Source organism: Mesoplodon bidens (assembly GCF_964165515.1).
Source record: "Mesoplodon bidens genome assembly, chromosome: 16".
Lineage (NCBI taxonomy): Eukaryota > Metazoa > Chordata > Mammalia > Artiodactyla > Ziphiidae > Mesoplodon > Mesoplodon bidens.
The window spans coordinates 14163378-14175866 of record NC_138173.1 but is presented as its reverse complement, the minus strand read 5'-3'; the positions used below and the strand labels follow the sequence as shown (position 1 = coordinate 14175866).

Sequence of the window (12489 nt, the reverse complement as noted above, 5' to 3'; positions counted from 1 at the left end):
TACCTAAGTATTTTTTTAATCTCTGCAAGGCTTTAGAAAAGGTAGAGATCATATTTCCATCTATTTTGTAAACAGTTGAAGACACTGCCTTCATATCATAAGACATCTAAGGTCATGGGCTATAATAATCTCAAATAGTAAAAATAATGTAAAATATTACCTGAATATTCAAGAAGAGCCAGGAGTATCCTACACTTTACCTCTGCAGAGAAAGATAACATACCAGTCAGTTGTTCAGTCTTTTTCTGCAACTAACATCAAATTTAACTGTGTAGTAAAAATCAGCACAACCTTATTATATACATTAGATAATAAAAACCCCATTCACTTGACATGCTATTTTTCCCTATCTACCTATATAAATTCTACCCATTGCTGAAGACCCTAAAATCTCTTCCAGATCTGAATTACATGAGCCTATGAAACACCATTCAAATCCTGCTACCGTTGTAGGTCATCATTAGCTGTTGTTAGCTTACATGGTGTTCTCTGAACACCTACAGCTATTATGGTCTTGATCAATAAACTGTCTAATAGTATTTTTAAAATTTAAACTTTTAGAAATTATATATACAATATATAAAGAATATATGTCATACAATATATAAATATATATTAATAAATATGTGTACATGATATTGTGAATTATCTGTGTATTAATATTAGAAATATATGTATATATTGTGGCTTTCCTATCTGTAGGTCAAGATACTGCCCCAAAAGACAGAAAAATACTAAGTATTTCCAAATACTCTTCTCACCCCATTCCCACACAGGGCCAATCACAGATGTCTGATAAATGATGTGTATTAACATCATACTGATTGCTATGTGCCCAATGAGCTCTGTGTCCATTTGCTTCCAATTGGTAAATAGTTTACTTGCAATAGTTAAATATTAAAACATAAAGAGTTCCTTTATGTAACCAAGATTATGGGAAATAAAAAAGGCTAGGTTGTACCCTATTCTAAACAGGTTCACAGCAGAATCAGAGCAACAAAAGTAACAGATAAGAAATGCAGGAAATGCCTGAAAGGGCATTAAGTTTTACAAGTGAGACACAAGAACAAACGGATTTCAGAGGCAGAAAAGTTACACTGGAGAGACCCATCTGTTATACACTAGCTTTGTCATCCTCAATACATTGTTAATCTACTTTTGAGTCTCAACTTGCTCATTCATAAGTGATAATAACATCTATCTTATCTATTTTATAGGACTGTGTATAAAAATAAATGGGAATATATATTAAAAGCCCTGGAAAATTATTTAAAGTGCTGTGTACCTGTGAAGCACTATTATTACTGTAACCTGGATATGGCTAAAATTGGTATAGCATTTTTTTTAAGAGAGTCTCAAAATTTTTTAAATTTTCAAAGTTCATTGTCAGGAGACTAAGTACTTATCCTAAGAGTGGGAAATAGTGCTAGCAAGGGAATAGAGAATAAATGCCAAACATTCAACAGTCTAGCATAGAAAAGATTTTATTATATTATTAAGAGATTGAGATTGGGATACAATTGGAAAGCCCTATTGAAAAATGGCTTTCAGCATCAGATTGATGAGTTTAGATTTATCTAACAGAAAATAACTCGAAGGCTCTGAGGCAGGGTACTGAACATGATATTTTAGGAGAATGAATCTGGTGATGGTATATATGAACCAGAAAAGATAGAGACAAGGGATTAGCCAGAAAACTATTTTAGTAACTGAGATATGAAGAAAAAGGGAAAAACTGAACAGACTTTTGAATTAAAAGAAGAAGAAGAAGAAGGAGGAGGAGGAGGAGGAGGGGGAGGGGGAGGAGGGAGAGGGGAGGGGGAGGGGGAGGAGGGGGAGGAGGAGGAGGAGAAGAAGCTCTTTAGGATATTAGGACAAAGGCAGAGAAAAAAATGAAAAAAAGTAGGTTGCTAGAAAAATAGGAGCTTTTAAAAGGAGTGTAATTTTTGTAGGCAACAAAGAGTTGAAATGTCACTAACAGACATTTGAATTTAAGGTGATGGTGGATCCAGTTTAGATATGTATTCTTCCCCACACCACCAAGCAACTCTTCAACCCCAGTTGCGTGTCCTACGATTCAATTCAGTTCTGACACTATCTACCTGTAGATCCCACAGGATAAGGGCTCAGCCCCACTGGGACTGTCTCCCCACCCACTCACCCTCCTTCAGACACCAATCACAAGTCCAGGTTGTCATCTGTGCTTCTGACCAACTGGCTGTACACAGGAGGTTCCAATGATCCCCTCCCTGGGTTCGATTAGTTTGCTAGAACAGCTCACAGAACTCAGAGAACCGTTTTACTTACTAGAATACCAGTTTATTACAAAAGGATGTAACTCAGGAACAGCCAGATGGAAGAGGGCAAGGCACAGGGCAAGGCATGGGGAAAGGGCACCGAACTCCAGGCACCAACACAAGTTCACCAGCCTAGAAACCTTCCAGTCCTCTCCTTTTGGGTTTTTATGGTGGCTTCATAACATAAGCATGGTCGATTAAATAATTGGCCATTAGCAACTGAACTCAATCTCCAGCCTCTCTCCCTTCCCTGGAGGTCAGGGATAGGACTTAAAATTCCAACCTTCTACTCACAAGGTTGGTTCCCCAGGCAACCAGCCACCATCCATAGGTGATTTCCAAAAGTCACCTCATTAACATAAGAAAAGGCAGCTTTATCCTCTCATCACAGGAAATCCCAAGGGTTTTTTGATCTCTGTGCCAGAAAAGGGGATGAAGACCAAATATATATTTTTTATTATAAATCACAATACCACAGTGGGCTAACCACGTAAAAATATCTTCAGTTAGCTGACACTGTGATTCCCTAACTTAGCTGAGGAATTAAGGAGGAGATTATCTTAGTGATACCACACAATGACTCTGTCCCCCATTTAGTCCACTATTTCTTCCGCTCTCCTCTGCCCTCAGTTTACAGGCTTTGAGTGAATGGCATGAAGTGAGATAACTTATGAATGGCACTGGAACAGTCCCTCCTACATAAAGACCATACACTTATTATACTTTGATATCATATTTGGTATATACTTGCTAGGATATTTTGAAATCAGAGACGAAGGAACGATGGGGTTCGGAACATGCTACCCCCAAATACGGCACTTTGGCATATTGTATTATTTTAAGCTGAAGGAATCTGAGAAACAGTGAGGGCAGGAAGGACTCTCTGACCACCTCCCTTTTCCCTGGAAGCAGGTCATAAGCTGCTCAGGAGAGCGATACCCAAAGGAAAGGAGCATCCTTATCTCCAAAGAGGGAGGGATGCCAAGAGGAACAGGCCTTGCTGAACCCCCCCAGGTTACTATGCTTAGCTCATACGCTTTTGTCCTATAACATTTTTCCAGGACTTTCTACTCTTCTTCAAATCTAGTATAAAGACACTCAGGTTCAACCTTTTCTTCTGGTCTTCATTTCCTTATGCAGGCTCCCGTGTTCATGTGAAAATTATAATAAATAAATTTATGTGCTTTTCTCTTGTTAATTTGTTTTTTGTCAGACTAATTTACTGGGAGAGTTAAAGAAAAAAAGGATATTTTTTCCTCCCCTATGGGAACATCAGAATGGGGTCATCCCAGCTCTACATATACACCCTGACATTCCGGCAAGGTAACATTAGGTTAAACTTCCAACCCAGACCTAACCTTCCATTAAATCAATCCTTCCATAAAGACAATTTGGGAAATAGAATGAAAACCATTTTAACATGAACAGGATGAATTCATGCTGAACGGGAGAGGTTACTTCTGAGTCTGTCCACAGAACAAGCAGCTGATTACAAGGATCCCAGAGCTGTTGCTTCCACCCCATAGAACAGGACCAGACACCACACAGATCACCAGGAAATAGTAGCTTGTCCTCTCCCTTGATGGTCCACTGAGCTGAACTACTGAACAATTGTTTTTAAAGACTCACTTAACACGGAGACAATCACAGCTCTTACCCAAAGAGTAACTGCATCTCTGAGACTTGCAGCCAGGGATGCAACTTAAATTCGGCCAAGAGCCCTCCCTCTGTTGACTCTATTGACTCAGCACAGCCAACCACGCTCAATCAGCTGCTGGGCTCCCATGACCAAGAGTGGCACTAATATTCACAACATCTATCAATCAATCAATATCTGTAGATAGTTGTCATCGCTATGGCCGCTCATTGTGAAAAGAAGTACTGAGTATATAAGGCAGGACTTGAGATGAAAATGTTAAATTCTTTAAAAAAATACCTTTTTAAAAAATAAGGTTTTTTTGCCCTGCATTAGAAGTTATTTTCTTAAAGATAAAGCTCTTCAAAAAAAAAAACAAAAGAAAAAGTTTTAATGGTTTCTTTGTTCTCGATTGATATTGCATTTATTCTAAAAACAAATATAATGTAAAAAGAAAAAGTCAGAGATGATGAGAATAACTGCATTTAGATTCACAAATTATAACTTTTAGGAGTGTTATGACACTGGCATCCACTCAGCGAAAACATACCTTTTACTCAGTAAAGTATATGCTTAAATTCCTTAAAGCTCACAGCCTTTAAAAATATGTTTGTCATTTTTGCTGTTCATTATTTTGGGGGGTTTTAAATTCAGACTTCTGATTGAACGTGATGTTACAATGTGTCACAAATAATCATTATATTTAGCTATAAAGATACAGTCAAGAAATCCAGTTGTCAAGAATAAAAGATTTCATCATACAATAGAATTGTTGTGATTTATTTGGAGTTTTCCATTTCTGTACAAATTTCTTCTCTATTGATCTCTAAACAATATCTAAGCTGTTATACTTGAGTATATTTCTAGGCAGAAGACTGGGTAATCACAGAACATTTACACCACCCCTGTCATTTGGTAAGTGAAGACACTGAGGCACGAAGGAGTGACATCACAGGCTCTGACCCTACAGGGTGTAAGAGCTGTCTTCCATCAGCAAAGTATGCAACTCTCTCTAATTTACCCTAAAAAAATGGTAGTGATGGGTTAAAAAAAAGTGGGTTATGATGTAATTCTGCTGAATACTATTTACCACATCCCAATGACATAGAAATGACAGGGAAATACAGCCATAATATTTATTGTACAGGTTTCTCAACCTTAGCCCTATGGACATTTAGGACCAAATAATTCTCTGTTGTGAGGGACTGTCTGGTACCTTGTAGAATGTTTAGCAGCATCCCTGGTCTCTACCCACTAGATGCCAGTAGCATGCCCACGATTGTGACAATGGAAAAATGTCTCTAGACACTGCCAACCACTGGTCTAATACTGGGAAGAAAACCACTGATTTAGACATTACAAAAAAAGTAAACAAATTTCTCATTTCATCTTTTTCACCACAATCACTTTAGAAACTCTCAGAATTTTCTACTTAATAACTCTGACCCTAAACAACATGCAACCAGGCTCACTGGAGTTGACTTGAAGTCTTTTATATCTCCAGTCAGAGGCTGTATCAGTTATGGGATGTTGAGTAGACAACCTCATGCTAGTTAATAACAATCAACTTAGACAAACGCTTCTGAAAGAAGAGAAACTTAAAAACTAATGATGCAACCTATGTCATTATTTTGATTCTCACAGACTCACAATTGATTTTGTAGACTTTCCATGAAGTCTAGCTTCATACGTTTTGTGAACCCTTTAGGAATGTTTCTGATCCTGTTTCATGTTATAAAAGATGAAAATCCCTCCACGTTCCACTTGTCTTCCTAAGAATGAGCCCTTACTTTATTGCCTGAGAATATTTTCTGTGACACAGTCCACATCATTTCGATCCTTGGAACACAAGGTTCTGTCATCTTATTCCTTCTTTCCCTCCTCCGCCTTCACTCACCCTTTTCAGTCCTTTTATTTTCCTCCTAACATGAAAAACTTCAAGAAGTAATCAAGGCATGACTAAACTTTTGGGTTGAATGGGTTTTTAAATGAGTATTGCTAATGTCATGGTATGTTCTTTGCTTTTCATCCTGACCTTCAACAAATTTTCGGATGTTCTGAGCAAGATTCCGGACGCTGCTGGGAAGATTCCAAGGATCCTGCTTGATGTGAAGCCTTAACCTTTTTGGACAACTCAGCTTTGGTTCCATTTCCTGCTGAAACTCTAAATAAACACAGAAAAGCCCTCTTAAGTCTCAACCACTTACCAGTTCACAAGCCCATAAACTACAGAATCCTCTTTCTTTCATTCCTGTGGTCCTAGGCTATTATCATGGTAGCAATTTCTTTAGCTCTACCACAGGAGAAAATTTGTTAAATCTAAAACGAAGTCAAATTTTATTATTCTCGTTTTACAAATGTTTAAACAAATGAGCAAATTTACATAAAAACTCTATTTCAACATCCTAAATTGGACGTCGGAAAGTGGCAGCTCTAGATCTTGTTCTGTTTGCCAACCGCCATTCCCAAAACCCCTCCCACCATCACTGGGCTACCTACCACCAAGTAGGCATTAAGTCTAGTTTCAGCAAAAGCAACTCAACACTTATATTTCTTCAATTAACTCATTCGGTTTGGCCCCTACAGGCACTAAACGTTTTAAACTTTCAAAGAACTCTAAAAGGTCTTGATTTATATATATATATATATATATATATATATATATATATATATATATATATATATATATTCAACAATTATCCAAATAGAAGTAGTATTAAGTGAATTATGAAATGAGCACCCAGAACTTTTTTTCTCATGCTATGCTTTTGCTTCCTGACTATACTGTCTCCCACTTTTGTTTCCCAATTGCCTCTAACAGTTACTTTGTAAACCTTACCTTGTAACCCTCGACCTGGTGTCAGGTACTTGGTTTGCTCAAAGGCCCTCACAACAGCTTGGCCTTTCAGGAGATTGGTAATGGAATCCACCTATCGTAACAGCAGAGATTTCTGGGAGTTACATAACTTCTCAGTATTTCCAAGAGTCAATCTTGTAAAATACTTTTTTCCTCAAAGCAACAATTATTTTTGAAATCCCATGCTGCTTGCAAAATCTATCTTTAAATAAAATATTAGGATAAACTCACCTGATAACATTTACAATGACATCTCTTACTATCCTACCACATATTCATACAAAATATAAACTTTCTTTATAAAAGAAGAGTTCTAGAATTATTTTTAAAAAACATCTAAAAGTTATCATAACCCTTTTCAAAGTGGTAAAAGCTTCTACACTATGAATTTCGGTTGTGGATATAAATTTTTTTTTAAATGCAAAAGACCAACATGAGCACAAGACAATCCTGTGCTTCTTGAGATTAGGAATGAAGTTGAACAAGAAATGTCCTGGAGGAATCTGAAAACCCACAAAGAAACAAATAATGAACAGAATAACTCCTGTTTGTAGAACACTTTATAATTTTCTAAGGACTGTGAAATACTTGACATTCATAACAATCCTTTGGGTTAGCTGGCTGAAGGAATCTCTTTTCCATTGTAAGCTATAGAAATTAAGGTACAGGGGATGTAGGAACAGATTCCATTCTAACTCCAAACTCCTTTCTCTATGTCTGAAAAACGAATTTCTGACAGTTTAGTCTGTGGAAAAAATACCCACAACTGTCCCAACTGTACCTGGCTGAAAAGATGCTCAAGGCAACTGTGTATCTTGTCCTGTTTATCACGAGAAATGCGAACATTTAGGGGAAGCTCATCACCTAGATATTAAAAATAAATCATTCATCTTATGTTTAACATTCCAAGGCATTTTAACGTCAATAAAGTAAAAAACAATGAAACACTAGCTCTTATTCCGTACATTAGTTCTCATGTTCAGAAAAAGAATTCCAAAAGCTTTAATAACTATTAGGATGTCAGATTATTGCTCCTTCAAAACTGAGACGAAAGCAGAGGGTCTCACAGAAAGAATCCTGTGGTACCCACGTTAATGATTCTTTCAAATGGTGCATTTTTCTATTGGTCAAATAGTTGGAATAAACTGCATATCTCAAAATTAAGATTTTTCCTAACTCGATGCAAAGTCTTTTTCTTAACACACACAAAATAAAACATTTATAAGGTATTTATATCAAGCAGTATTTTTCTCATCACTCCCTTCCCCACTGCCCATAAGGCTAGCTCGGGTGCATCTGCCGCCTTCAAATCCTGCTTCAAAGCCCATCCCATCTCCTCACACAATCAGCAATGCCTGATATCCTAGAAAACTTGTTTCTTGTGTACCTATCATACAGGTACCACGCAGTAACACAGAAATATCATAAAACATCATTTATTAACATAAAAATTAGTTTCTTTCTTCCATCTCTTTAAAAATTCACTCTGTTTATAATGGGATTGGGAAGCTGACTTTCTCAAGCATGTAAAACTGAAAGGCAATGTGTGTGGCCACCGAGAATGGATGATGAAAGGTAAAAATGAGTATGGATCAGGCAAATTAATCCCTTAGGTTCGGCATCATCAAAGAGTCCGCGTGCCTTCACCAAACGCACCTGAGTCCATTTCATCGCTGTGAAAATACGAGCTGCACTGGCTGCTGCAGATGCTGGTGAAGGAGGTGACGGAATTCCTATTGCTGTTGCAGTCGCTGCGAAGAATGAGGTACATGTCACTTTAGCGGTGCATCTGGCAAAGTTTCCCTGCCACTTCTTACTGGATAAACTTATTATGTCACAGTTATATGTGTTAATATGCTTTATAGAAATTTATGAGAAAGATAAATTTGTTCAACTCACATTTTATCTTACTTTAAAAGAAAGTATTTTCAATTCGATCATATTTCAAATTTTCTTGTCATATAATCTAATCATAATTGAATTTTAAAACGCATAGCTATTTACAGGAGTCAAACCAAACTTAAAATTCGTTATAATCCATTTGATGGTATATGCCTGTAGTTGATGCGCTAAGAGTGACAAAATCCTGTTTCAAGAGCTCTGCCTTTCAACCCTTTCTAGTAACTTAAAGGATAACTTATTAATTGCACTCTGAGCTCCCACCCCTCCCCCGCCCCAGGAAGATGGCATCTTGTCTCCACCCCGGAGCCCAGCACAGGACACCACACCTGCTAGGTGCTGGATAATGATGAACATCAAGGGAAAGCAAGTTAGAAATGTCTATGTGTGAATATGGACACATGACAGATTTCAGAAGTAGTACAGGAGACCTAAATATTTTTTTCTCTCAGAATAAGTAAAAGGGACTTATTTAACTTTAAATGTACATTTAAAATTTCTATTTTACCCTAGAGAGAACCTGAGAGTAATGTTAATTATCTGATAACTAGAATTTGAGGGAAGAAAGTATTTTTAGATCTGTAATTTCCCACTGGAGAGAAACCACAGGTTCTTATTAAAGAGCATACTGGTCTCCTTAGAAGCTAAAAGTAAGTGAAATGGTAAAAGTGGTTAATGTGTTTTATATATCATTAAATTTCTAGGAATAATTAACTCACGTATTCATTAAAATCCTTTTCACATAGAAATTGGAATAGTAGAGTGGTTAATAAACTGAGAGCCAGGCCACCTGATTTCCTAGGTAAATTATGTAACTCCTGCAGGGCTCAGCTTCCTTAGATGTAAAATGCAGCTAATATCAGAACCTGCCACAGAGGGTTGTGGGAGGAATTCCATGAAATCATCCTGCTTCCCCCTGCGTCTGGTAAGAATGCTTTTAATGTTAGCTATTAGTCTGTGCTAAACATCTCTGATGAAACAACTTCGATTTAAAGATCATTACTAAATATCTTTTCACTGTAAAACACTGTATAATAAATAAGAGTAAGAGAGGTTTTGTCTTCAGTTAATGTAAATAAAACGGGAGGTTCTGAAGCTGCACGCTCAGCATACGTGGCAGGTTGCCACAGGTCTCAGTGAGGTTCCAGGTGACACAAGGATTCAAAGGAGAAAAAGCACTTTCAATTAAGGAAGTTCACTGGAAGAGCCATCATTTGAGAGTCTGGTAAGAAGATGACTCGAGGGGGCTTCCCTGGTGGCACAGTGGTTGAGAGTCCGCCTGCCGATGCAGGGGACACGGGTTCGTGCCCCGGTCCGGGAAGATCCCACATGCCGCAGAGCGGCTGGGCCCGTGAGCCATGGCCGCTGAGCCTGTGCGTCCGGAGCCTGTGCTCCGCAACGGAAGAGGCCACAGCAGTGAGAGGCCCGCGTACCGCAAAAAAAAAAGAAAAAAAAGAAGAAGATGACTCGACAGAGTTTGGAGGGAAGGTGTTATGGGTCGAATTGTATCTCTCCCTCTCCTGCCCCTAAATTCATATGGTGAAGTCCAAACTCAGTATTCCAAACTGTGATCTCATTTGGAGGTAGGGTCTTGACAAAGGTAATCAAGTTAAAATGAGGTCACTAGGGGGGCCCTAATCCAGTATGACTGGTGTCCTTATAAGAAGAGGAAACATGGACACTGAGACAGGCTTGGAAGGGAAAGGATGGGAAGAGACAGAGATAGAAGACAGCCATCTGCAACCAAGAGACTGAGCCTTCCTTCACAGCCCTCAGAAAGAACCCAACCCTGCTGACACCTGGATTCCAGACTTCCAGCCCTAGAACTGTAGGATAATAAATAAATTTCTGTTGTTCAAGCCACCTGGTTCTTGGTACTCTGTTACAGCAGTCCTATCCAAATTTTACAGAAGGCATGCGAGGGAAGAAAAAACGCACAAAGCTGGTCACAGAGGTGAGTACATGAAACTAGTTCAATTAGCTTAAATCACAGAATATAGGAAGGAGGAAAAACAAAACAAAAAGAACTCCTATTCACTACCCCATAGTCCAATAATCAGAAACAGATATTCAAAAAAAAAAACTGTTAATATAGGCACAACTTGTTTATTTGCCTTACGTGTTACACAATCCATAAGAGAATAACAAATCTCCTAAATTAGGTCCACTCGGTTGGAGAAAAAATGTTTTTTCCAAATTATTCAGATTATAAAAGGGAAGAATTTGAAAGAGAGTGATGTCTCACTATGCTTTGTCTGAGGTTGGTAACAGCCAGCGGTTATTTTGTGGGAATAATAAACAAAAACAACAGTCAAAAATGTTTTCAAGACCTCTGTGGAAAACACAGAATCACATTTGACTTGGTCGATGAGATGAGTTTCAGGAATGAATGAATTACCTGTAAGAGTCTCTGTTGCTGATGGTGTCGTGACCTGAATCTTCCTGCTCATCGCCTGCCACGTTAAAACAGACGCGTTTGCTGTTTCTCTCTCCCTTCTCGTTGTCACTGTCTGTTGGGACTATGGACTCTGATGCCTTACGTTCTAATTTAGGAGAATATGTTATTGAAGACAGAAGGCTGCAGTGGGATATCAAAAAAAAAGAATAAGTGCACATTTTCACACTGGCGGCTACAGATAACTACCTTGCTCACTGACTATGATAGGCTTACAGATATTTCTAGAGCTTCTTCTAGGTGTCACCTGAAATTAATACCCTGTTGCATAAAAAGCCTGTCATGCAAAGTTCACTTTTTCCTCTCTGAATAAGTAATGGAAACAGCACACAACTTTGATGAGAAAGCTGTGTTCAAATCCAGGTTCTGCCATGGACTAGCTGTGCTCTCCTGGCAAAACCAGGGTGGTTCTCTTCGACATCTATGAAATGTGGATAATAAGAATAGCTACCCACAGGGCTGCTGTGAGAATGAAATGCATAGAACATATTGCTGGTACTCAACAGGCATCACCTCGCTCCCAGCCATTGTCACCACCACGTGAAAATACCTGAGAAATTTTAAAGTGCTATCCAAATATTAAAATAAACACTAAATGGGCTTAAACCTCCGCACTGGCTTACCTTCAGATGTTAAAATCCCATTGCCCCTCTCCGCCTGCCCTGGGTTTCCCCTAGGCTTTCTCTATTTGTCAGGGAGAATATCATGTGGACAAACTGTTCTCACACTCATGCAAACAGGAGCCCTGCCCGTCCTGACCCTAAGACGCTAAAGAGTCACGCACAGGTGAGGACAGGCGGTGGTAGGGGCTACCCCAATACCATCCACAACCCAGTCATCGTGAAACATCGTGAATATGCCCGAACACAAAGTTCTTCCACTGGGCTCAAGGCTAAAACACACTTTCAGACTCTGAATTGGCAAAAAACTTGATGCAGACTCCAGGCAGCACTGATTCCACCAGGCTAGAGTTGCATGTTTGGCTGTAAATTGTTTCTTATAGAACTAACTCAAAATGATCCAAAAATGGAATCAGTCTTTACTATCAAACACTGTGCTATAGAATTTGCAAAACAAATTAAACCATAACTGAACAAAGGGCCCGGGCATGGTTTCTCCAGCCCACAATCATCTTCTCTTTTATTTACCAAATACCGATGACATGCTGTTCTAGTCAACAGCACATATGCACATATCTTGACACTCATTTTTCCAGAGCAACGTCATGTTTATTTTATTTCAAGACCATGAAAAGATCTTCTACCTCTTATTTATATTCCATAATGTCAAACCCAATGCTGTGCAGAGTAAATATTTGTTAAGTCATTTCACTAATGAATTAATT

At 38.4% G+C, this 12489-nt stretch overlaps 1 protein-coding gene across 5 annotated transcripts in view; it reads right to left on the bottom strand.

Moving 5' to 3' along the window:
- The window catches only part of PREX2 (phosphatidylinositol-3,4,5-trisphosphate dependent Rac exchange factor 2), a 283316-nt gene that overhangs the window by 96886 nt on the left and 173941 nt on the right, over positions 1–12489 (bottom strand). For 2 of the 5 annotated variants that reach the window (XM_081259019.1, XM_081259021.1), the window contains exons 26-31: positions 11088–11267; positions 8447–8541; positions 7572–7654; positions 6773–6863; positions 5969–6097; positions 161–202 (exon numbers count right to left, since the gene is read on the bottom strand). In XM_081259019.1, the coding sequence (XP_081115145.1) occupies positions 161–202; positions 5969–6097; positions 6773–6863; positions 7572–7654; positions 8447–8541; positions 11088–11267 (620 nt within the window). Of the gene's footprint in view, positions 1–160; positions 203–5968; positions 6098–6772; positions 6864–7571; positions 7655–8446; positions 8542–11087; positions 11268–12489 lie in introns of those variants that run through there. The other 3 variants (XM_081259020.1, XM_081259023.1, XM_081259022.1) reach the window with 3 other exon arrangements.